General features: G+C 43.5%; 2 protein-coding genes and 1 long non-coding RNA gene across 9 annotated transcripts; 2 read left to right on the top strand and 1 right to left on the bottom strand.

Moving 5' to 3' along the window:
* Positions 1-18: 18 nt before the first annotated feature.
* adora2b (adenosine A2b receptor) lies at positions 19-9,321 on the top strand. Of its 3 annotated transcripts, none has more exons than XR_003410236.2 (4): positions 19-437; positions 724-1,198; positions 5,461-6,886; positions 7,831-9,321. XR_003410236.2 is itself a non-coding variant. In XM_027004303.2 (3 exons), the coding sequence occupies exons 2-3, from the start codon at positions 879-881 to the stop codon at positions 6,248-6,250; spliced, it is 1,110 nt and encodes a 369-aa protein (XP_026860104.2). In that variant the 5' UTR covers positions 19-437; positions 724-878; the 3' UTR covers positions 6,251-9,321. The 3 variants fall into 3 exon arrangements, 1 of the variants encoding a protein (XP_026860104.2); XR_003410235.2 differs by having other exon boundaries at positions 5,461-7,146; XM_027004303.2 differs by having other exon boundaries at positions 5,461-9,321.
* zswim7 (zinc finger, SWIM-type containing 7) lies at positions 7,256-24,310 on the bottom strand. Of its 4 annotated transcripts, none has more exons than XM_035526896.1 (6): positions 24,189-24,310; positions 23,646-23,732; positions 22,617-22,638; positions 21,822-21,924; positions 11,448-11,552; positions 7,256-7,973 (listed from the first exon to the last, which is right to left on the bottom strand). In XM_035526896.1, the coding sequence occupies exons 1-6, from the start codon at positions 24,208-24,210 to the stop codon at positions 7,893-7,895; spliced, it is 420 nt and encodes a 139-aa protein (XP_035382789.1). In that variant the 5' UTR covers positions 24,211-24,310; the 3' UTR covers positions 7,256-7,892. The 4 variants fall into 4 exon arrangements, with proteins under 4 accessions (XP_035382789.1, XP_026860106.1, XP_035382791.1 ...); XM_027004305.2 differs by having other exon boundaries at positions 7,282-9,772; XM_035526898.1 differs by lacking the exon at positions 7,256-7,973 and adding an exon at positions 11,243-11,359.
* Positions 11,223-18,607, top strand: LOC113573791. 2 transcript variants are annotated; one of them, XR_004776147.1, is made up of 4 exons: positions 11,223-11,294; positions 15,448-15,548; positions 15,715-16,088; positions 18,548-18,607. It is a non-coding gene; the product is annotated as an uncharacterized LOC113573791 (long non-coding RNA). The 2 variants fall into 2 exon arrangements; XR_004776146.1 differs by lacking the exon at positions 18,548-18,607 and adding an exon at positions 17,730-18,428.
* Positions 24,311-24,550: the final 240 nt, after the last annotated feature.

The following is a 24,550-nucleotide window of genomic DNA, read 5'->3' as shown; positions in this document are numbered from 1 at the left end:
GGTCCCGGGCACGAGTCTTGCCATTGCTGTTAAACGTGTGCGTGCAGAATGGAAGGTTCCTTTTATACCACGAGGAAGGAGAAGTTCCCAGTAAACCCCGAGCGTTGCAGCGCGACTCTCGCTGTGCCAGTCCGCCTGCTTCACGTGGTTCTCGGATAAGTACGTGACCCCGCGCAAAGCGTTCTCGTTTCTCCGCTTGCCGTCGGTCTAAACGTGAACGGCAGGGCAGCGGTGTCGTGCTGGGACGCTTCACCTTCTTCGCCCCTCGAGCTGTCGCAACGCATCGTCGCGTGCGATGGGCTCGCGCGGCTGGGCGTGGTTAGGAGCCGTCACGGACTTTTCCCGTCGAAGCGCTCGCGGAGCCATGTGTCGCGCTCGCGCCGCCGCTGGACCATGTAGCGCACGAGCACGGAGCGCCAGCGAGCTGAGCACTCAGGGTAAGCGGGACTTCAGCATGTAATACAACTCAGGGCCGCTCATCTCTTTCCCTGCGTGCCTTTTTTGTTTACCTAAATGCGGTAACTTTGTGTACTTTTGTGTCAGTTTGGCAAAACGGATATCTTACACCCATGTAGCAGGAAGAGCTGAGCAAATAGACCTGAACTTGACACTACTCGTTTTGGAATCTCCAAAACCTTGGTTTCAGTTAAGGCGGCATGACGGTACTTTTGTAGGAGGTTCATGGTTTAACTCTAATTTTTATTATTTCTGTTTTAATTGCAGATGGCCGTTTTCGCAAATTACACACTTGGGATTGCAGCGGATTATTATTCCAAAAGGCGGTGTTATTTATCGCTGGACGTGCAAGAACCGGACCTTCCCATGACATCGTAGGCTAGTTTTCGGCGAGCGGTGGTGTCTTGTCCTAGTTTGCTGAAATGAATGCCTTCTACATCGCAATTGAATTAATAATTGCTGTTCTGTCAATTGTCGGCAATGTACTGGTGTGCTGGGCTGTAGCGATCAACTCCACTCTTAAGAACGCGACGAACTATTTTTTGGTGTCGTTGGCGGTGGCAGATATTTTAGTTGGTTGCCTCGCCATCCCCTTTGCCATCACTATAAGTCTCGGTTTACCCTCGGACTTTTACGGATGCCTTTTTCTGGCGTGTTTTGTTCTGGTACTAACTCAAAGTTCGATATTCAGTCTTCTGGCGGTTGCCATCGACAGGTATCTGGCTGTCAAAATTCCTCTGAGGTGAGTCACGGACTTCCATGTTCAGTCGCAACATCACCACATCGCGGAGACCGTGCGAATGATCGACACGGGGACATACCCGGACTCAGCATGTCTGGCGTAATCAATACACCATGTGAGTGTAGTCTTAGTCAGTGGAAGGCGAAGATTTGGTGCGATAAGCTGCTCGAAGCTTTATCCACTCTAACGTTGTAGTCTTGGCCGACGGTGATGGATGGGCAAGACAGAGAACATGCTTCTTCAAGTTATATTCTAAAGTTCCTATTTAACCCATTTTTATGGTAGTCCTATAGTGTTGCTACAGACAAGAAAAACGTGCTGAATGGTGGGCGTAATCAATAGGTTATCCTTTGCCTGTTGGTCTGCGTGAAGTTGGTTTGAAGTTCCTCGGGTTCTTGGAGGACCCTTTCTGCAGTGCCGTGATGAGCACTAAGCAGGGACAGCGTTACGCACACTGAAGCCAGTGGCTGAAACTACATTCACGCTACACACAAGCCTGTTTAATGCAGTCAGACAGGGCCTCCTTAAATGTTTTTGTGTGGCGTCCGTGTGCAGTGACAGGACAACTCGCAAATTCTATAATCAGGCGAGGTAATTCTGCTACTATCTTATTCCATAACAGCATCTGAGTTGGACTGAGTTCGTCTCATGCCTACAGTTAAATGTATAACTGAAGACGCATAATAGCGATTTGACTACTACGATAAAACAGTGCAGGGACATACGTTGTGACGTAAAATAAGTTACATGTGTATAAGGAATTACCACTGATTAGTCCATGAGATTTTTCAATGGCTAGAACCAGACCAATAAAAGTCAGGCTGTTAGCATCCAGTTCTGTTGATTTACCAATGAGCTAATTCACATAACCCTCAGGCTCAGAATAACTTACAGCTGTTTTGTCTGAGGACTATATATTATTGAGCAGAAAATAAGTAAATATAAACATATAATAATAAATACAAAACGCTGAAACCAAAGTAAAATGACCCTCTGCATCAGTGCATCACAGCAGCACATTACAGCTTCTTAGGACCATAAAGAGGACATTCTGGGACAGAAGTCTCACATAATGTGAGACTCACGATGTGGTGAAATACACAACCGTGGAAAGATGGGTAACTGTACACCTAGTGAAAGTGCGAAAGAGACTTGGGAGACTGGTGCGTGCTCACACGGGGCTTGTAGAACTGTGATTTCTTCTCAGATGAGTGTTTCCACAGCTGTTTGCATACTTGAGAAACAGACGGCCCACACAGGACCCCGCCAGGAGATTGAGCCACTCCCCTGGCGCCCAAACCCCCCACCCCCCCCACCCCAAGATGTGCATTTTGCCTTTATTTGTTGCTTGGTTTGTCAGCTTGTTGTTTTGGTTCTTCTTCTGGTTTCGTTCACTTAGTTACATATAAAACTTATCAGACTTTGGGTACAGTGGGAGTCAGTGAGCCGGGACCAGCCGGAAGCAAACGCGCGTTTCCTCCCACTGCACTCCCTTGTGTGTTTCATTTAACAGCAGTCTCCACACAGCTTTGCCCCCCTCACTCGTTTGAACACAAAGCCGGAGCTCTGGCTAGTGTGTAGCATCTTGCGGTGTCTGAACAGACTCAAAGAACTGCCTGGCAGAGGGCTGGCGTCGTGTACTCTGTAGTGTGGACTTGCATCCCAAATATGCCTCCATTATCAGCTATAAATACAAGCTAGCTGTGTGTGGGTGAGGGGCAGGGCTGATGTTTTCAGTCGCTTTTTTGTCAGAGATGCAAAGATGCAAAGAAAGTCTTGTTCCAAGGATCTCTTCCTCTCTCCCTTTCACCAACACACCTACACAGCTCGTTTACCACAAAAACGGCAGAGGCTGAGGAGTCGGAAAGAAAATGTTTTGTACCCATAAGGCTTAGGAGTCATATCTCTGGGCACTGATTAAACCTGATCTTGGACTGAGAGAGAGCATCTTCTGCGGAGATTGTGACTAATGCATTGACCAATCCTTTTTTTTCCCTTTACAACAATAGCTTTGAATTATATTTAACATACAACTGTGCACATGTACAGCCCAGACGGGTAAATGTTTGCTGTATTATTTCCATACTGAATGTAGGCTGCTTATAGAGGCATACAGTAACGGTACACGCAGGACAGAGTAAATCTTTACTGACGGAGAGATACCCCTTTAAACCGCAGCAGAATGGATAAGACAAACACATGATGTGCAAGTAAAACAATTTAAAATTAATATTCTTCATTGATTTGGCAGACAGCTGACCGTCAATTTCAGCTGTTGCTTCATGGCACAATCCTTTAGCTGTATGGCCCCTGTATTGTCATGCTTGTTGAACGATCAGCGTGGCGGGGGATCATGGCCATGCACGATCATGATGAACACTGCACCTTCCTTCCACCTACGCTGAGCATAGAGGAAGCAGAGAGGGAGAGAAGAGAGACGAGGGCTCCGAGGGGAGCAGGAGAAGCCTCTGTCGCCAGCACGGGTGAACTCTGACCTCTGCGCCCGTGTCCTCGGCGACCGAGGAGGGTGACAGAGGAGGCCAAAGAGGCGTTTGTTAAAAGGGGTCCATCCTGAGCTAAACAGTGAAATATAAACCAGATGAACGCACTCCCACACCCACAGTGAGTTTGAGGGTGAAGAGAACATAGTCGGAGGGCAAAGTTGGGAGAATCTGAGAAAGGACGCATGAAAATGAAAAAGATTAAAAAAAAAGATTCCGCAAAAAAAAAAAAAATACATAAACATATCACACTAGTGACGGTAGTAGGAATGCACATTCAGCTATTATGACAATTACCGACATTAGGGCAATTAACAGCATTTTTTTCTTTATACATGTCATGTTTCTCTCAATATAAAAATACAGAAAAACAGACATTGCACCTTTCCTAACTTGTGCAGTTTAATCTGTTTACTCATAGGGCAGAACTTGTAACTCAGTCAAATATATGTGAACTGACTGGGCTGGTAGGCTGTATGAGTAGGCATCGCAGAAATGACCAACAGCTAAAAGCAAACAGGCTCTACATCACAGAAGACTTCAACAGCACGTGAAGCATTTGTAGGCAATGGTTTGAAAACAGTGTAAATCATTTGAAAAACCTTTTTAAAACACATGACACATACAAACGAAATGACCAAACGTGATTAACTCACTTACTAAATGTGTTCGGTTAGGCTAAGTAGCTAGCAAGCTTGTAAACAAATGTAATTTGGAGCTTCTGTACCAGAACATGAAATAGATTAACGTAAACTACAGGTGTCTGTGCAAGAAGACTGCAATTCATTTAAATAATCACCAGGTGGGGGTGTTTTCAAAAGTCCCCAAATCTCCAAGTCTGACTTTCCATGGAAAATTTCCAGCCCATGTAACTCTAATTAGAGTTAGTTATACACCTGTGATTTTATCATTGGCTGGCAAAAGAAATAATCAAAGCCCCTTCAGCCTGCCACAGAAGCAAAGTTCCAGACCTGGGTGCCTCTCCACCCATGACTGTAGCCGTGCACTCTCCCTCCACGCTTCAATACGGTGGTCCAGGGCCCTGTTATTGATGGCAGCATGGATCATCTCTGTCCATGGGGAAGAGAAACATCGTGACAAGCCTTGGGAGGACATGATGAATAATGCCCCCAGTGGATTACTCACTCGACTCCATCAGCGTGAGAGCAGGAGTCTACAGCCATGCAGGGCCGTGATTAATGCCCTGCACTGACGAGTGCACCTCCCCCTGTCTAGCACCCAGACACACTGCTCTGGGCCGTACCCCCCCACATTTACAGTAACCGCAACAGAGAAACCGGTTTGGCTCATCTTCCTAATTATAGATTATCATATTTACAAGAATAGCACATAAATAGAATAACATTTACAACTGGTCAGAAATGACTGAGATGGCAAGAAAAGGATGTGGTCATAAGGTTCATTTTACCACGTGAGCTGGCTCAGATTGTCTGATTGCATCAGTGCTGTGACTTCCCATTTGTATTTGATACAATTGTCCCAATACTGCAGTATGACAGACACAGACATACACACAATCATACTGCAGTATGATATGATATATTTTATCATACTGTAGTACAAGTCATTGACCAAAATATATCACCACTGCGGGGACAAAGCAGTCAGCGCTTGCATCTATAGCCGTGTTTGGGAACTTTGTTTTATTCTCTAGCTTTAGAACAGAGCAAGTGTAACTTTGTTCTGAAGCCCCTGTCTTCTGCTCCCACAGACTGACCCCTCTCTCCCCACTCTGTTCAGGTATAAGGAGCTGGTCACAGGGAAGAGGGCGCGTGAGATCATCACCATCCTATGGATTCTATCCTTCATCATTGGCCTCATCCCATTTGCAGGCTGGAACAAAAAAGCCAGCGCCTGCAGCGTGCACAGCAACGAAAGCACTTCCGCCCCAAATAGCAGCCGCCGCAGCAGCAGGGCGGAGGGCGGGGCCGTGGGCGGGGCCGGGACGGCACCAGGCCCGGACTTGGGGCGGGGCTTCCTGCGCAGCTGCTGCCTGGACTGCCAGTTCGAGAGTGTGGTGGACATGAGCTACATGGTCTACTTCAACTTCTTCGGCTGTGTGCTGCCGCCTCTGCTCATCATGCTGGGCATCTACGCCAAGATCTTCACGGTGGCGCGGAGGCAGCTGCGCCAGATCGAACTGCGCAGCACGGTGGGTGGAGCCGGCGGCGGCGGCGAAAGCCACCACCAGGGGCTACTGCAGCGCGAGGTGCGTGCCGCCAAGTCCCTGTCCATCATTGTGGGCCTGTTTGGCCTCTGCTGGCTGCCGGTGCACGTGATCAACTGCCTCACACTCTTCACGCACCTCGTCAAGTCAGAGTACGCCATGTATGTGGCCATCATCCTCTCGCACGCCAACTCGGCGGTCAACCCCATCATCTACGCCTACCGCATCCGCGAGTTCAGGCACACCTTTCGGAAGATCCTTGCCCGCCACTTCTTCTGCCGCCGGGACGAGCTGTACCTGAGCTCCAATGGGAGCAGTCGAAACAGAGACCATGTCACCATGACCATAGACCCTTTGTTATAGCCAAGGGGGCCCTTTAGTCTAACTTAATTTAACCTTATGCTTAATCAGTGTCATTTCAAAATGTGTGGAACAATGTTTACAGACCTCTGTAATGCCTGCGAGAATGATGGGGTATTTTAGGAAAATGCCCTGAAAGTGGACCACTAATCTATTTATGAGGACGAAAAAAAAATCTTAGCCAGACCTTCGAAAGCAGGTCGCTCTCTAGAACTTTAATTGTTGAACTAGTGCAGGGGGCCAATCTTCTTGTAATCACTACAATGCCAAAAGAGATACAGGAATTCCTCTTCAACCTGAAAAACAGCGAACAAGCCGGAATAAACTATACACTTTATTCTAAGCCTTAATGGACTGACGTATTAAGAAAGCCAGTCAGAAAACACCTCGATACTTGATTAACAAATCAAGACTCCTGTCTCTCAGCAGAGGCATTTTACCACCAGCAAATGTTGGGGGTAAACAAAGAGCAGAAGCAGAGACAGAAGCACCCGTAGAGCGTCCCAGAGGAAGCTAGCATGTGAGCAGAAGACGGGGCCCAAGCGCTCGGGTCGTGTTGACAGCGCACGGAAGGAGTGCAGCGAAGGAAACAAAACGTCACATGCACCACTCACAGGAACACCCACTCATTACCATGGTGTAAGGGGACACACAAAAACGTGACCTGCGTCTTTTGAAGTGCCACACTTAAATTTAAGACCTTCTTAATGAAATCTTCACAACTGAGAAAGTTTAGAAAGCTCAAGTTAAAGAGATAAAATAAAATAAAAAAATTTACCAAACAAAATCACAAGGCGGCCCACATAAAGCATGTCGAGGGAATGAACTGAAGATCAGAGAAACCAAGTCAGGCTATGCTCTACATGAAAAAAGAGCACTGTGTAAACTTTTAAGTCAGAGTGAGTATATCAAGCAGTTCTTCTACTTCTGGAATCAACCAGAACTCTAGACAAACTGTTCTGATACACCAGAGTTTAGGCTATAACCAAGTTGTACTGCAGATCATTCTGTTAGACCCTAGAATTGGTTTTGCAAGCCACAAGCCCACCTCTCAGCAAAAGCAAGTGCAATCTCCAAATGTATGAATCTCCACCCCACACAGCCAGTGGTCCCAGCAGCACAGCTGCTTGACTTGGTGGTGTCTCTTCTATGGGTCTAGTCCCCAAGGACCCAGTTGGTCATTGAATGCTCACCAATGAAAGCATCTAAGCTAAGAGTGGAGCAGAGAGCCCTGAGCAAATTTAAAGTGTCACCTCTGATCCAAACTAGGAGCTGGCTGCATTGTTCCCACTTTATTCTGCATATACTGTGAATATTAGTTCCCTTCTACCCCAGTTGATCCAAATTCATAGATACTGCGTACCATGTGACAATGCCAATTCTATTAAAAGATATGATTACAGGACTCAGGAGCAATTTAGGAGCATAATTTCAAAGTGAACAAGTTCATTGATGGTGCTGAATATTGAAAGACCCAAGTGTTATGGTTGATGCAAGTTAGATATTTGCTTTGCATATTTGATGTATGAAAGTCTTTTATTATTAAAAGTGTGCAATTATCTCACTCCACTTCCATCCATTAGCGTGAGAGAAAGCATCAGTCTTCATTAAGGCAGATCTGAAGCACCAGCCACGCTGCGAGGAGTCAGATGTCATCTGCCACGTGGGTTTTTTCCTCTGAACAACTGAACGGGCGTGTGCTCCAGGGCGATGCCACGCACCCATTCTGTCAGAAGCAAGGAAACGTTCCTTATCAAGTGAAATGTGGCGTTGCTTTGAGAGACAGTGGGCGAGATGCACAGGTCGAGGTCCAAACAGCAGAACTCAGTGGCCTCTGCTGGTCTTAAAGAAATGCAAGTATGTAAGTTTCATTACTGCTTTTAAGGGCTAAACTGCGGGAGTGTGCCAAATGTACAGGACATTCCCATGGAGACCAATCTGTACTGCACTGTAGTGGTGGCGTCATTGTATTCCATTAGAAATCAATTGTGTACTTTTGTAGCTCAGTGAAAGCAGTCTATAGGCAAAAAAAAAGGCCTTCCAGCTATTTTAAGTAAAGTATAACTACTCAGTACTCAGACAAGATCTGCTCTAGTTCTAACAATCCTGCCTTTGAGGAAAGAAAGACAGGAGAAAAAACAACTTTTTTCATAAGTGTATTTTTTAAATGTGCTACAGTATTTGTCACTAATCAGCATACACTGTGGTTCACAATTGATGTTCAGTGCTTTTAAGTGTTCGTGTTACCACAATTGTCAGATGTATAAGGGGGGAAAAGCAGTACTGTTATTTAACGTGAATCTGTATGTCTGGTGACAATTTTGTTAATAAAGCTCTTTATATAAAAAATAGCCCCTCTCCACCTTCAAAACCAGAAAAGAATTAGTATTATATTCTCATAAATCTTAATATATGTCAGTGTTTTGTATGTTTATCTTTGTTTACTGCGCATGTTTAGCGTAGCGCATCAATGTGTCAGTACGTGCTAAACTCCAGATTAAAAAAGGCACGTCGGTGCGAAAGGTGGAGTTTGCCGTGCTGGCAGGCCGCACACAAAACAACCACAAGCATGAATGTGGCGAATGACAAGCTACAGACAGCAACTGGCAAACAATCAATACAACAGGAAAAGAACACATGTGTCATGAGGCATGCAAAAGGGAAATTACCCTAACATGCTTTCAGTAAATGTCCTACATGCAAGGCTTACACCCAATACTGTCTGACGAAAAGCTCTGCAACATAAAAGGACAGGAAACCCATGTTGAAAGGCTAAAAACACTGCCATTTTAGCTAGCTATGACAGCAGAGAGTCGGGTTTGTTGTTCAGGGCGCTGACCCTTTAAATATAAGGAAGGAACATGGCGGTAGTCATCCTCAAGCAACAGATTTATATTCTCTGGCAGCTGATTAAATGGTCGTGTGAGAACTGAGGGGTGGGGTGAAGAGTTACACTTTTAATAAAAACAATGTGGTTGAGAATCTAGGTCACAATCTTTTTTTTTTTTTTTTCTTTTTTTTTTAAGTCTCTTTACACAGTTCATATGAAGATTGTGGTTTCTGGGAAGCTGGGTCCAGTCAAATCTCTCCACACATCCAGAGATCTCACTTGCTGATTGCTTTGGAACCTTTGCTCCCAGTGACCAGCAAACTTTCAGGTGAGGATAAGCTCAGTTTCACCCTAAAGGCTACAGTCACGGGTGTAGTAACAGAGGATATTATTACTCAATTCTCTACCATGTAAAGAGAAAAGCACCAATGAAAGACTCAACACCCAGTGAACACCCAGTGAAAATGGGTGATAAGGAAAAGCCACTCTTCTTATCCCTGTGTTCATGCCCCAAAACAGGGCACCTACTGGGGTTTAGGTCATCCTTGGTTCCACTTGGCTCGTCCCAGGACAGTGCCCTATAGATCCGGCACGGCCTATCCTGACAGGATGAGGGTCATTTGCTGATCTGAGACCTGCTCTTGACGGCACACCCCCATCGCCTGGCAGACGTAGGCCGCCAAGATGTGCTTACACTGGGGTGGGGGGAGATGGGGGATCAGAGAGAGACACATCCATTAGTTAAGGCAGTCAGGAGGGAGCACAGCAGGGAACAACATACTGCCAGGCTGGAGTTAATACCAGCCAAAGCACACAACCCTGCAGCGGTGTTCCCAACAGTAGAGAAATCAGGACTTAAAAGTGAAAGTGAAGCTCTCAGTTGTTGTCTTGGCTGTCAAAGTCTCAGCTAAGTTGTGTGTATATGTATGTGTGTGTGTGTGTGTGTGTGTGTGTGTGTGTGTGTGTGTGTGTGTGTGTGTTTTCAATCATTGGTTTATATGTATGCGTGAAAACCAGGTCAAATTAGATTGCAGTGTTACCACAAGCTATCTTTTCTTATGTTTTCTACGTGAACCAGTTGTCCCTTTCGAGTTTATGACTACTGAAGTGGTCAAAATGGCACTGCCACAGTGTGTTTTTGAGGTCCAAACACTCCTGAGACCAAGAGGGAAAAGACAGAGAGCATCATTATGTCAGATGAGGCTCAGACAAACATCGAGCTGAAGTCAGCGTAAAGGGCACGAGAGAATGAGTAACACAGGAATATGGCAGGCAGAGAGATGAGAACACGGAGGTGGTGTGGCTATGACCGGAGAACGACAGACAAGCACGTGACTTGTTTTTTTGATGTGTTCACTCAGGTTTTATACCACCACAATAACCCCCCCCCCCCCCCCCCAGTGTAGGGCCTGTACACAACAGGCCCTGTCTTGAGGGGCTAGTGTCCCTTCCCCTCAGCTGTCCTGCAGCTGCCGCTTCTGTGTGTGCGCACATGTGTGTATGTGTCTATTACAGCTGCTAAGATCACAGCAGCCCGCTTCCCACACATGCATCTCTCTCTCTCTCTCTCTCTCTCTCTCTCTCCTCATCTCTCTCTCTCTGTCTCTCTCTCTCTCTCTCGATCTCTCTCTCTCTCTCTCTCTCTCTCTCTCTCTCTCTCTCTCTCCTGATGAGAATGTCAGGCCCAGCTTTTCTGTTTTTAAACCATGTTTGTTTTCTCTTTGGGAGGCTCACAGAGGAGAAGAGGAAGTTTAAATCGCATCCAAAATGTCTGCCAGCACTCTCACTGAATCAGGGATTCAGCATAACGGCCTCCGTCCTGCAGCTCACACTGAGGCGAGATCTAAAAGACGGATTCCGGCGTTCACTCATGTGGTGGATGCTGGCAGTGCGATTCTACCAGGGGATCTCAGGGGAGGGTAGAAGGTCGCAGGGCTGCTCCGAGGGCCTCTGCCCGCTGGGCTCTTTCTCCCACAGGCCGCCTAATTTTAGCCGCTGTCTCTGAAGGCGCACGAGGAAGGATGACTGAAATGTTATTCCGTGGTGAAACACGCCGAAGGCTCCCCTTGAAGCCGGCCCACACGATCAAACAGCGCCTCCACAGGGGGGAGCAGAAACAACAGAAGAGCAACCCAGTGTCATTGGGGCGAACTCAACTCCGTGTCATGGGACCGTGACGGCACTGGCCGTCCTGGGACGGCGGGGAGACGAGCAAAGGTATACTCACACCCCCCACCCCCCCCGGGAAGGTCTCAAGGTCTGCTCACTGCCTTTGAACACATCTGTGCATGGTATGTAAGAAACAGAAAGGTTAGATTGCAAAGAAGAAAGGACAAAAAACGAGAGAGAGAGAGAGAGAGCTGAACTCACCACCAGACTTTCATTTCTTCTGAGCACGGAGAAAGCGAAAGCAGGACAGGGGCAGAAATGACAGGATGTATAGCATGTATACAGATGGCCAGATCCACCCAAGACCTGTGAGGTGAGAGAGAAGGAAGAGAGGATCAATTAGAAAAGTATCGCATTGTGTGTGCTCTGGCTCCCAGCATGCACTGCAGCCACCGATCAGGCATGCTGCACCACAAGGCCGTGCAGCGTGACTGACCGGTCCTCGTCCTCCGTCATTCACCGCCAGACAGGTCTCCTCCAACACACGGGCTCTGCCCCCACCGCCTCACCACGGGTAGGGGACACAGGTGTCGTGAGGCATGTGACCCTCGTGTGTGCTTTCAGGAAATCACCCCCAGTACGTCCTAAAGGTGAGCCGTTAACGGACACCTCGGTAGGAAGGCCACGAAGCAAGCCACGTATGTAGCGTTCGGGCAGCGTAAAGAATGGAATGGAATCTGCGATGCTGCACACATTTGCAGAAGCAATGTTATCACAGTGTATTGCAGCGAACACACTTATAGTGCTCTCTCTCACTTTCTCACCTATAGTGATTTCTCACTTAGGTTTTCGGCCTCGTCATCTCATATGTTGCCAACAGAATTTTGTTAAGTTGTAAACGCACCAAAAAGAATACAATTAAAAATTCCAATGAGCCGAATGCATTTCCGTTTGCAAGGTAACATCAAAAATTAATCTCCTCGATCACGTCCAGGAGATCTGGCGCGGAGTATGACTCACGAGCGCGTTACCTGGCTGCATTAATCAGACGGCATCAGCATAATAAATCCTGCTCTGACCCCACCACATAGTCCATTATTCTCCCAAAGCACAGACGAACTCGCTAGCCACCTTAAATTATCTCCTATTCTGCCCTGCAAAAAAAAAGAGAAAAAAAAGTCACTGTCAGAAAAATGACACTCATCCCGTAAATCACCTGAAATGAAGTAATTAGAAGAGAGGAGCCAGAGGAGGTGAGCGGCAGTACGGCGTCATGGTGGATGAGCAGGGTTATGAGACTGGTGGGTGTCCCCTGGAGGCAGTTTCATGACTGGACACGAAACCACCATGAAAATACACTGGCAGTGCTATTCTACCCCTCTATATTTAGAGGACTATAGTGCTATTCATAGTAGAACTTCACCTAAAAATGCTCGGGGTTGAGGGGAGGAGAGTTAACGTGGTGTCATTGGCTCGTGTGCACCGTCACACGACTGCTGTCACTAGTCAACAGCTGAATGACATTTTCCACAGACAAGTTTATTGAAGCTGCACCAGCTAGATGGACTTTGGAGGAGAGCCGGCATGACATGTTGGAGCTTCCTTCTGGCCTCATCTACCACACATTATCCACCCTGCTCTTCACTCACCGACAACAAAATTTACTAGACATTGTACTTGACTAGATTTAGGCATTTCCGACTACCAGCTAGAATTTTCCTCTTAATATTTCCATCCCCACAAAACAGAATAACCTCAGATCTTTCAGTTCCATCTCATTTTCTAATGTCCTTGTTCCTGTTTTTCTCTGGATTCCTACTAATCACAGATGACTTGTTGAAAACTACTACAGGGTTCTCTCTAATGCCCGAAAATGAATCCCCCCCCCCACAGAAATCCACGCTAGTTCTATCCACCTGTTCTTCTCCATGGTGCATCCCTGAACTTGGGAAACTGAAAACCTGTGGTCGACATCTCAAGAGTTTCTACAAGGAAACATGACTTGCAGTACAGTTCCTGTCTTTTTACTGATCACTACAGGGATGCTCTCAATGCCACAAGGGCAGCCCAACTTTCAACAACCCTATATGAAGCTAGAGCTGAACCAATCACACGTCTCCTTACCATGAACAAACTCCTACATCCCATATCTGCTCTCCTCACAACCTCCGCAGACACAGGCAATGCCATTCTTCGCTTTTGTTTTTCCAAAGCCAGGATTTATTCACTCTATAAACATTTCTCATCATCATCATCATCATCATCATCATCATCATCCTTTTGGCGTCTGCGCCTGTTTGCACAGTGACCATTGCTACTAGGTTATTCTCAGATCTGATTTACAGTTTTAATACAAAGTTGTGATACAGTGGTGCTTGAAAGTCTGTGAACCCTTTAGAGGTTTGTATATTTTCTGCATAAATGTGATCTAAAAGTAGATAAATAGAACCAAATCAAACAGATGAGACAACAATATTAGCCTTTGTCACTTATTTACTGAGGAAAAAGTATCCAATAGTACATATCTATGAGTGGCAAAAGTATGTGAACCTTTAGAATTAGCAGATGATTTGAAGAAAAAAATTGAGTCAGGTGTTATCAGTCAGATGGTAATCATGTGTGAATGGGCACCACGTTTTATTTGAAGAACAGGGATCTAGCAAAGTCTGATCCTCACAACACAAGGAGATTTCTGAGGACCTCAGGATGCTCATCAGGCTGGAAAAGGTTACAAAACCATCTCTAAAAAGTTTTGACTCCATCGATCCACAGTCAGACATATTTTGTACAAATGGAGGAAATTCCACCAACGAGGATCACGCCAAGAGCAAGGCATGTAGTACTCTGCAAGGTCACAAAGGAATCCAAGATACACAACTAAAGTCTTCTCACACTGGCTGAGGTTAATGTTCATAAGTACACCATCAGGAGAACACTGAACAACAGTGGTGTGCATGGCAGGGCTGCAAAAAGAAAGCTGCTGATCTCCAGAAACACTGCTGCCCACCTGCACTTTGCTAAAGATCACATGGACAAGCCAGGAGGCTATTGGAACGATGTTTTGTGAACGGATGAGACCAAAATAGATTTTTTTGGTTTAAATGAGAGGTGTTATGTTTGGAGAAAGGGAAACCCCGCATTCCAGCATAAGAACCCCATCCCTTCTGTGAAACACAGTAGTGGAAGCATCATGGTTTTCACCCATTTTGCTGCATCTGGGACAGGACGGCTTACCATCGTTGATGGAACAATGAATTCTGAATTCTACCAGCAAATTCTAAATTACAGGAAAATTTCAGGCCATCTGTCTGTGAGCCGAAACTCAAGGGAGTGTGGGACTTGCAGCAAGACAACCACCATAAGCAAACAAGTCGTTCTACCAAAGAATGGTTAAAGAAGAATAAAGTTAAGGTTTTGGAATGGCCAAGTGAAAGTCCTGAGATAAATCCAATAGAAATATCGTGGGAGGACCTGAAGCAAACAGTTCATGAGAGGAAATCCACCAACATAACGGAGTTGAAGCTCTTTTGTATGAAGGAATGGGTTAAAATTCCCCCAAGTCGATGTGCAGGACTAATCAACAATTACCAGTTCACATACTTTTGCCGCTCACATGTGTAATACTGGATCAATTTCCTCAATAAATAAAATGACAGTCAAATTTGTGTCTGATTTATTTGATTTTGTTCTCTCATCTACTTTTAATATTTGTGACAACCTGATGAACTTTTAGGTCAAATTTATGCAGAAAGATACAAACTTCTAAAGGGTTCACAAACCTTTCAAGCAAAACTGCATAATGTACTGAACTGGAAAACATGATCTGATGAGAGATATTATAAAGATTTAAACAGTGTCTCTCTCGATCTCTTATGTCTTGGTAATCTATCACCAATCTATCACTAGATGTACACACACAAACCCCCACCCCCGAGGCTGTAGAGTGAGTCAGATTTCTGCTCATAGTTTGGTACCGAAACATCCTCCTTCTCATCATCACATCTGCACTGACACAATAATTCATGACATTGTCCCTTATTGCATGATGGGAATCTGAAACCACCCTAGCCCGATTTAGAATCTACCCCTTACACATGCTATATTTTGAGTCATCAGGAATTTTTTTTTTTTTTTTTAAATTTCGCGCAGCCTTGGTCCCACAAACTGTTCCTGGTTCCATTTAATTAATCAGTAATATGCAACTGACAAGCATATTTTAGCACTAAAACCCTTCTCTCCTCTTTTATATGCCTCACTCCAGCTGCTGCCGTGACATAAAACATGTGCACTGAAACACTAACTAGATAATGATCACAGACTCCAGCTGATGGGATCACTTTCTCGACATCTTCCTCTGAAACAGTAAGTCTCTTCTATTGACTCTTGCTAATTGATGCCTATTTTGTTTACATTACATTGGCTGTGGCTTAATACTGTATCATTTCCTGTCCTTAAAGCCAATTGCTTTTCACGTTAGCAAATCTCTTCCTAACCACCATACACCAGTTCCTTCCCTTATTCACTACAGAGGCTCTCATTTACCCCAGAGGCTTGCTGGTCTCTAGCTCACCCATGTGACATCTCGATCCCCCAACCCAGGAAGCACAGCAGGGATTCCACCGTGGCCACATGAGCCAGTTTCACCGTGACAAAGTCTGAGGGGTGGAGGGGAGCTTGACTGTAGTGTTACCATAGAGCACAACAGTGGCCATATTTCTGAGACCCTTCAAAAATAAAAAACTGGTACTGGTAGAAAAACTGCGATGTCGGTGAGGACCGCAATCCATCATCAGATGGCGCAAATCGGTTCCGATGACCCCGGTGGGAGTGCCGGAGCTGACCGCGAGTTTGTGGGAAGCTGCAGGACCCGAGGTGCAGGGCGACAACCAGGCTGTGAGCCAGGTCAGTCTGATGGTCTTCATCCAAAAAACAAATCAATAAATAATGGGACAGATGGGACATTTTATGTGTGATGGAGGAAGCTGAGCATCGTCTAGTGAAACCATGTGCATCATCTGTTTTACTGCCATTTTGAAGCTGTAATGTGGAAAAGATTTTTTTTTTTTTAATTTTTTAAGTAAATACTGGAGATTCCATTTAGCATTTCCACTTCCTGTGCACTAGATCTGCAGCTTATCCGCATGAGCACGACTAAAGGGGGGGGGGGGGGGTGGACTCTACAGCGAAAACAGCTAAACAGCGAAAGACCAACACTTATAAACAATCCATCATTTTATATTTTATATATATATATATATATATATATATATATATATATAAAAAATGAGAGAGAGAGAGACAGACATATATACAGGAGGAGAGAATGAAACTGCTAAAGTCTTGCCAATATAAACCTTACTGTTCTTCACTTCAAATTTAGATCAGTAAAGTAAAACGATGAAATATGCAGTTTTCCAACATTTTTCATATCATTTTATTCTGAATTGGATGAATCCACTTGTTTAGAGACTAAGCAAATTTCAACTTGTTTAGACATTTCAACTTCAGACATTTAAACAAATTTCAATCCAGCTGAGATTCTTGAGATGTCATGGAAGTGACTTAATTAAACAGTAAATTTGTTAATTAAACAAAATTAGCACAATTATCATCACATAATTAGCAAGTAACAGCTCAGTGAGCACAAACAATGCTAGTGACAGTTCCTGCTACTCTCCAGCTCCCTACCCACTTACGATGCACAGAGTGATGTCAGTCCAGCCAGCAGGCTAACGGCACAACAGAACGATTATCTATTAGCAATTACACTGTTTGCAATACTGGGATGACTGATTTGGCTGTCAACACCAGTCAGGCTCCCCTATTAGTTTTAACTAAAAAAAATAAAAAATTAATAAAAGCTTTCTAACATACTGAATTCTTATCTTTCTGCAAAATCTGCCCCCGAGCCCTGCCTCTAGTGCCTGTCAGTGAAACATCCCACCTCATTAGGCCAGACAAAAGATCAGTCCAAGACCCCAAAACAGCCAGTGTGACAAACACCAGGCATTATCTCCTAGCAGCCAAAGGCCAGCTAATTCATTAGTGTCACAGGAGGGCTGCAGTAACAGACCTAAATGATGCGCCACTGCTAGTAAGTGTGTCTCACCCATGGGAGCGCCACATACCGTGGAAGACCTTTAAAGCATTAGCCAAAATGAGCGATAGCCTGTGGCCTGCTCACCACCTGCATGTTCTCACGTCCGCAACTAAATTAGATCATTCTGCTGAGCTTCTAATTCCGATCTCCCTCGAAAGCTCCACGGCTACTTTCCTCCGCCGGAGCAATTTGATGTAGCTGGCAGGCTCCTGGGCTGGAAATTCTTCAGGAATATGGGGAAAGAGTGAAGACCGTGAGGATAATTGGTCTGACATTCAGCTGACGTCTACATTACATATTAAGTCTCATATTGAACTGGGAGAGTACAGTATATATCTAGCTAGTATCTTCAAAATATTGTCTAAGGCTATACAAAATGCACAGAAATATAAAAAATAGGTAATTACACTGAAACTAATATTGTTTATTTCAAACCCTTCAAGGTCAGCCTGCATTATTTTTTGTCTGTTCGATCATACATGTGACTCATCGAATCTGACAATACACTCATCTGGAACACCAGACCAGTAAGGTTCACAGCACATACTATTGCAAAAAACAACATTTCGATAATGGGTAAAATTATAAGTTGTGCAACCTTATGTCTAACTGTTTCATTTTATACGCAGTCTATGGTTGGTCTGCTATATATTAGTCAGTTATATACACCATTTCATAGTGTAGGCTAACACACACAAATGATGGACACTCTCAGAAATTTGCGCATAAAATCTTCCATTACTCATATAAAACCAGTTTCTGCAGATTAAAAAAAAATTTCACATGCTCACATCATTTCTCAGATCTTTCCAGTCTAACAAAGAGCTTGGTTTAAGAATAAAACAGAGCCAACAGAAGCGCAGGTAGTTGCTCATTACCATAAAATATATTCATCCTTATTCCAGATAGAAGAAGCACACTGCCAAAACATTTTAACATCAGCTGTATTGGTTCTGTATAATACATTTCAGACTCACAAAGTAAATCATTCACTACAAGATAACTTCATATGATCCAGCTGCACGACTCTCTAACTGCCACCACAATCAACATTCAGACAAATAACACAGACCAACTTCCCTTTTCATTTTAAGTGCAGTGTGAAATAAAAGATACAGGTAGAGGTCAATGCAAAGGGAATTCTGATCTGGGAACAGCTGGAGAGTGGCCCAAGGGCAAGTTGTTATTAGGCCCACTGATCCTCATACAGGATGACAAGCGAAATAAGATATTAATGAAAATCTATCCCCCTCACAACCAGAGACATGAGGAAGAAGAACTGGGTCTGCGTGAAGAGAAGCGCCATCATTACAAACACTCTCCTCCAAAACAAGAACATCATGCACGTAGAGGACTGGAGAGCATTGTTTTGCACAGTGTGGACAGCATACTCATGGCACCATATACACAGCTCTCTCTACAAAATAAGTACACTTGTTTAAAACCAAGTGTTTCATATATTCGGGTTTTTATAATAAAACGACCCTTAGTAAATGACATTTAAATATTTAATTTTTCAAATAAAAAAATGAAACCTGTGAAAAAAACAGATATTCAGTGTTGTACAAGTGAGTTGGAAAGAGATTTACTGATGTTCTGCTGAACCTGCTGATAATGGAATACCTCATGTTTAAAGCTGTTGACATAATTTAGAGTACATTGCCTTGATACGCCGTGTTTTGTGTTGTACATGCATTATAATGTATTTTTATGTATTTACAGAATCTTATAAAACACTGGGGGGGAAGTAGTATGCTTAAATATACTTTATACACGCTTCTTTATTGAGGAATGCTGCATGAAAAAAGAAATGTACATTAATAGTTATAGAATCAGTATTAATGTTGGTATGCTGATAAACAGCTGTTCATAAATGAAGTTCTCTCATTTTAAATAGTTTTTATTTTTTCCAATCTGGACATGCAGACAAGAGCTGCCATTATAAAGCCAACAGACATTCATTAGCCATGTAACAAAAGATTAGTCAAATTTTAACACGACCATGAATTCTAGGACACTGCACTAATGTACTTCACTTGTGCTTTACGTATCTACTGTAATTAGACCAATATGGCACAGATCAGCCTTCGAAATAGCAGGCCTCTAAGAATCAAGACACTTTCAGCTGTAAGACACGGGAGATCATATTTATATTCTACGCAACCCTTCAGAAATTTTCAAGTGTCTAAGATGTCAGACACTGCTCTTGAGTGAAGAATGTCTTAGCAGGGGATGGCAGTCTGGTGAAATCCGGACCATCCAGCTGTCTTGTTTTTAACATATCATTGTATGCTTATATTCTGATCCAAACCAGTGTTCAAATGCAAAATTTAATGTCATCATTAACATCAGATTTTAGGAAAATTCCTTGTGTCATTTGCTTCCTTTAAATATTCCTAAGAAACACTATCAAAAGCAAAAAATCTAAGCTATTATTAGAATTATGTGTCAATTTTTAAAATAATGCAGACCATCTCCTCTATGAACTATATGGAAAGTGACCGTGTTGAGTTTAAAAATGGTCTTCACCAAAGGAACTGGTACGGGTCAGAAATGAATCAGAACGGGACCTTCCTCCCTGCAGTTTGACACTCTCAACTGGTGCGGTGATTTAAGGTACACTACAGTACATCACAGTGTTTTATATAGAATGCTCAGTAGTACCTGGAGAGGTTTATTTGATTTCCAAAGTTCTTATCTCAATTTCAATAACTCGATTTTTTAGGGGGTGATTAACTGGATTTTTGTGCAAAAAAGCAAAAAAATGTCATATGCTAGCTATTATCACAATGCTGACACATAATACAGTAAAGGGACATTCATAAGTACATCTGCTGCATGAGTACTGAGCACTTAGTTACAATAATGCCCTACAGTATGCAAATAATTTCTCCACATCATAAACAATACACTTTATTTGGAAGTTGTTTTAAAACCCACTGCTACAAAAGCAACAGTTTCAGAAAGACACTTCGTTCTCTCTCATACCAGCCATGAATGAATGTGACTGTCACGGGGAATCTTTCAATGATTATTGTATTGTGTGAAACCACATTAGGTGTTCAATCCTATTATCAAGAAGTCGTTTCTACCCTTACCCTCCTTCTTCAAAACTAAATGTCATCTCTTTACGTTACGGTTTGCTCAATTAAAGACTAATTGAAGGCTTAAGGCTAATATTTAACTAAGTGTATCCAACTGCCCAAGGAGAACTCCTTAAATTAAAAACCAGCCAGACATTTGCTTCAAGGCCTCAGACTCCAATTTTGTTCCAACACAACCACTTGGTGTTGGCACTGAGAGAAATTTCTATGGTGTTTAAAGTCCAAAAAGACAGACATTCAGCTTGAGCTGTGGGCAGTTTGTGTAAGCTTGGATCCCTGAATCACAGATAACCTCATGCTATGTGACTACACTGAGATTCCCCCAGAGCTCTTCTACTGCAGGAGAGAAAACACCTCAGGACATTCATCCCTCCAATTCCAACAACCTTTCTCAAACCTGATCTCATGTTGCTGAATATGAACTGTGACTTGCCTAAAGAACAGAAAATACACCTCCAACGTTCACATTTCTGCACACGCCACATGTTTTAGGAATCAGCAATATGCTAAAGCTAGCAGCTAGGTAGTATGGCAGGAAGTAAGACAATTGGAATGAGCAGAATACCACGTATTATTGCTGTTTGTCTTGGCAGTTGAACATGTTCCTCACATTGAACAGCCAGTTTTCACACACAGTTAAAACATCATCTAAAGGAAGGAGTAAATTGTCAAAACCCAAACACCCAATCTTCTTTTTCAAGGTCTTAACATCAGTAAAAGATTCCTGGAAGAACCTCAAAATATCTGTTGAATGAGGTACATTGTGTTGGCCAAGCCAACAAAAACAAAAGGCGGGAACCTGAATTGTGGTAGACGAAACAGAGGAAAGACCGTTTCTGAGTCATGGCTTTTCTTATAATAGTCCATCCGTTAGCGTTTATTGTCCATGGTCTCTCAGCACAGTGGGCGTTTAGCGGAAACGTGTCACACTGGCCACTGAGTGTCCACTACAACAAAGAAAGTGGGAGGAAAGGGAAAAAAAAAAAAGGTCCTGAGAGTGGAGGGAGAGTTTACGTACCCCACTGAGGCCCAACTACAGTCACAGCCAGGCCGCAGGAGTAGTGAGCCACTGGTGCCTACCCACCCTGCACCGTGTGGCGCTAGAGTCAGGGTGGAGCCTGGCACTCGCCCTGTGGATGCGAAAACCACAGCCTCTCGCAGGTAGACATAGTATATGAGGATCGCTATACGAGAGTCAGGGTTTGAATAAGCACTACAAATGAGCCTAGGTCAAACAAAGTTCTGTGAGTCACCCAATCACTGACGATGGAAGAAACCGCAACATATTACAAGAAAATGAAAGGTCTGAAGATTTTGCAAGAAATGTTTAGTCATGAAAACTATGTATTACAAAGGGGACACTATTGGTATATGTAGAAATTTTGGTGGAATTTCTTGGCATTCTGGAGGATTTTGTAATTCCCGACGTACCTGGAAGGCCACTCGGCCACTTGGGGAGGACACACACGTTACGGCGCGTCGGTCCACAAGATCCAAGGCATGCAGAACACAGGAGCCAAACACAAACCTCAACCTGGATGGGAAAGAGGGGGCTAGTGAAAGCTGAAGCTTCTCATAATGAAACCAGATGCCACCTCAGAACTGCTTTCACATTTTTCATTCTGGTGGTTAACAAATCAGCCATGACTGGTGGAAAACCGCTGCTTAAAAATAAACTCCTCCAATCCCTTTCATCCATCCACAGTCACATGATCGGTAAAGCCCTCACCAACCATCAGCTTTTGGGGTGAAGCTGTCACACTGGAGACATGATGGGAGAAGATAGCACTCACTGACCACAATCGCATCCCCAGTAAAGTACCTAGTGGCCTTACAGTGACATGAGAATGTGGTTTAGAGTGGCAGGTGATGCCCAGTAGCGGTAATTACTATGGATTAATGATTCCCCTCGGGGTTTCCCGATGACTGCTGTTATGCCTTAATGGGCACTTTTAAATGTCATGTTTTATTCAGATAGTGACATCTACAACAAAGTCCTGGGTGATGGGAAAAATAAGTAGCTTGGAAAGAGCTGCAGCCCTGACCCCAAACCAAACCAGCACGGCTGCATCTAAACAGACAAGATTAGAGCACCGTTGTAAGCGTCAGGTTTTAGTGGACTTTTTGGTGTATAGTGATAAATTAGTAAAATTAGTCACATCAGGGTCAAGAAAACAAAAGAAAAATGCACTCAAGCACAGACAGACAGATCACATTAATACTTACGCTATTAGTAGGTCATCTGGTACTAAAAAAAAAAAAAAAGAGACAAAAAAAATATTGGAACAGCCAGCCAGAACAGTTGCTTATAAATGTTCCGAAGTTCAAATGTTCTCCACAACTGAGATCAGCCTATTCTAGTAAAATTCTAGTAAAAGTATGTGAGACTCTGTTATAAATAAAATCAAAAGATCTCAAAGCCTCAAGCATACCTGGTCTCCTGACTAACTTGGGTATAGTCAAGTTATGGAACAGATACATTTTACAGACAAATGTTTTGATTTTATTTTACTACAAATTTTACTGAAGCATACTGTAATCGACATTAAGCCACAGCTCTCATTTGTACATGTTCAACTTTTTTTTTTCCTTCATTTTCTTAATTTACTTATTAGCTGGAGAAATTAAACTTAAGCCATGCATGAAAAAAAGCATGACATTAAAATGAAGCAGGAAGTAGGAAGCATATGTGCATCCTCGTGTTGGTTACCCCAAAGCACACGTTAAAAACTGATACTTCTTCAACGATGGTGGACTTTTCCATTTCCAGGTCACGTACTGAAAATTGCAGGAGTGGGGAGTAGAGGAGGCACCACAGAGCCCCTCAAAGGCTAGCGTGGAATATCATAATTGGGAATAAAGAGAAGAACCCTTTTATGGGTACATGTGGCTTCAAATTAAAGCACCCAGAATTCACACAAACAGGTCATTTCAAAGCTATAGAGGCTAAAGTGTTCCATACAAACTTTTTTTATGAGCTGGGCAAAACTGTAAGGAATTCCAGAAATGTAGGATTTATAGGAAAAGTAACATTCAACCAGATTGAACCATGTATCCCCACCCTGTGCCACTTTGGGGTACTGCACGTTATTGTCATCTGTTTCAGAAACATGGAGGGCATGTTTTAAGCTTGCACATATTCTAAAAATAAACACACCACCCTTAACCACAGTGAACCTGGTACAGGTAGCTTCATGTATTTGGGCAAGACTTGTAGAAAGTAAGGAATTTAAATTGTCACTTCTCATGACTTACTTTGGCCTTTCTCCGAGTACTCCCTATGGATGTCTCTCAAAAGCTGTTCAGCAACAGCAGACAGACAAGAGGCCATTGTGGTCCCTCCTGCACAAAAGATGCAGCACAATCCAAAAATAATTCCACTGGATGTGAACGAAAAACATCTTAAGCCAACAGCAGCTTATATATAAGACGTAGAGGTATTCAAAATGCAAGGTTTCCAGAGAAACAGGACGTTTCAGAGTCATGTTTCTCTGCAAAACCTTGGGTATTTCACTACTCTACAATGCACCTACTCACCTGGATACGTCTTCGTGTGTGTGTGTGTAATGAAAGTAGCTGTGAGCTAGCTAACAAAAAGAATTAACTAGCGAACTACCTTGAAACCTGGCTAATAAATTCATTTACATGAACCTACTTTATTTCAGCATCAAAACAACGACCAGTATTGTATTGCAAATTAGCTTTAGCCAAGTCGCCTAAGCATGACGAGCTAGCTAGAGAAGTAGCTTGCTAAGCCAACAGATATGAGTGAGTAGTGACAGTAAGAGTTGACTTTACCTGAAAATAACCTGCTAAACATAAAGTGTCGTTACTTGTAAAGACTGGTTAGGTGTTAAAGTCGAAATTTCTAAAGAGGTTACTGCACACCCAAGACACTTCTACTACTGTCACTTCTTTTATTTTTCCCGCACACGCCACCAATCACGAAGAAGCGGAAGCATTTAAGGACTTGTGGGCGTTGTAGTTCAATCGTTTTACGTTTTTAGTTTTAATTTTACCTTCTTTAACTTTCTTTAACTTTCGTTTTACGCTGACTGAATTTCTTCTTGTGGACATCTTTTTTTTGACTAGTTAAATTAGTAATAGATAGAATGTAACAATGTTCCGCGTTATATAAATGTTGTTATTATAGGCCTAAA

This window comes from Electrophorus electricus, chromosome 6 (genome assembly GCF_013358815.1).
Source record: "Electrophorus electricus isolate fEleEle1 chromosome 6, fEleEle1.pri, whole genome shotgun sequence".
NCBI lineage: Eukaryota > Metazoa > Chordata > Actinopteri > Gymnotiformes > Gymnotidae > Electrophorus > Electrophorus electricus.
This window is presented reverse-complemented; position numbering and strand designations above follow the sequence as displayed.

Coding starts and splice junctions, on each gene's coding strand:
- zswim7 (XM_027004304.2), bottom strand. CDS start 24,210: ATGTTTAGCAGGTTATTTTCAG. Junction 23,733..24,188: donor GTTTAGCAGGTTATTTTCAG/GTAAAGTCAACT, acceptor TCTTTTGTGCAG/GAGGGACCACAATGGCCTCT. Junction 22,639..23,645: donor GTACTCGGAGAAAGGCCAAA/GTAAGTCATGAG, acceptor TTTTTTTTTTAG/TACCAGATGACCTACTAATA.
- adora2b (XM_027004303.2), top strand. CDS start 879: ATGAATGCCTTCTACATCGCAATTGAATTAATAATTGCTGTTCTGTCA. Junction 1,199..5,460: donor GCTGTCAAAATTCCTCTGAG/GTGAGTCACGGA, acceptor CACTCTGTTCAG/GTATAAGGAGCTGGTCACAG.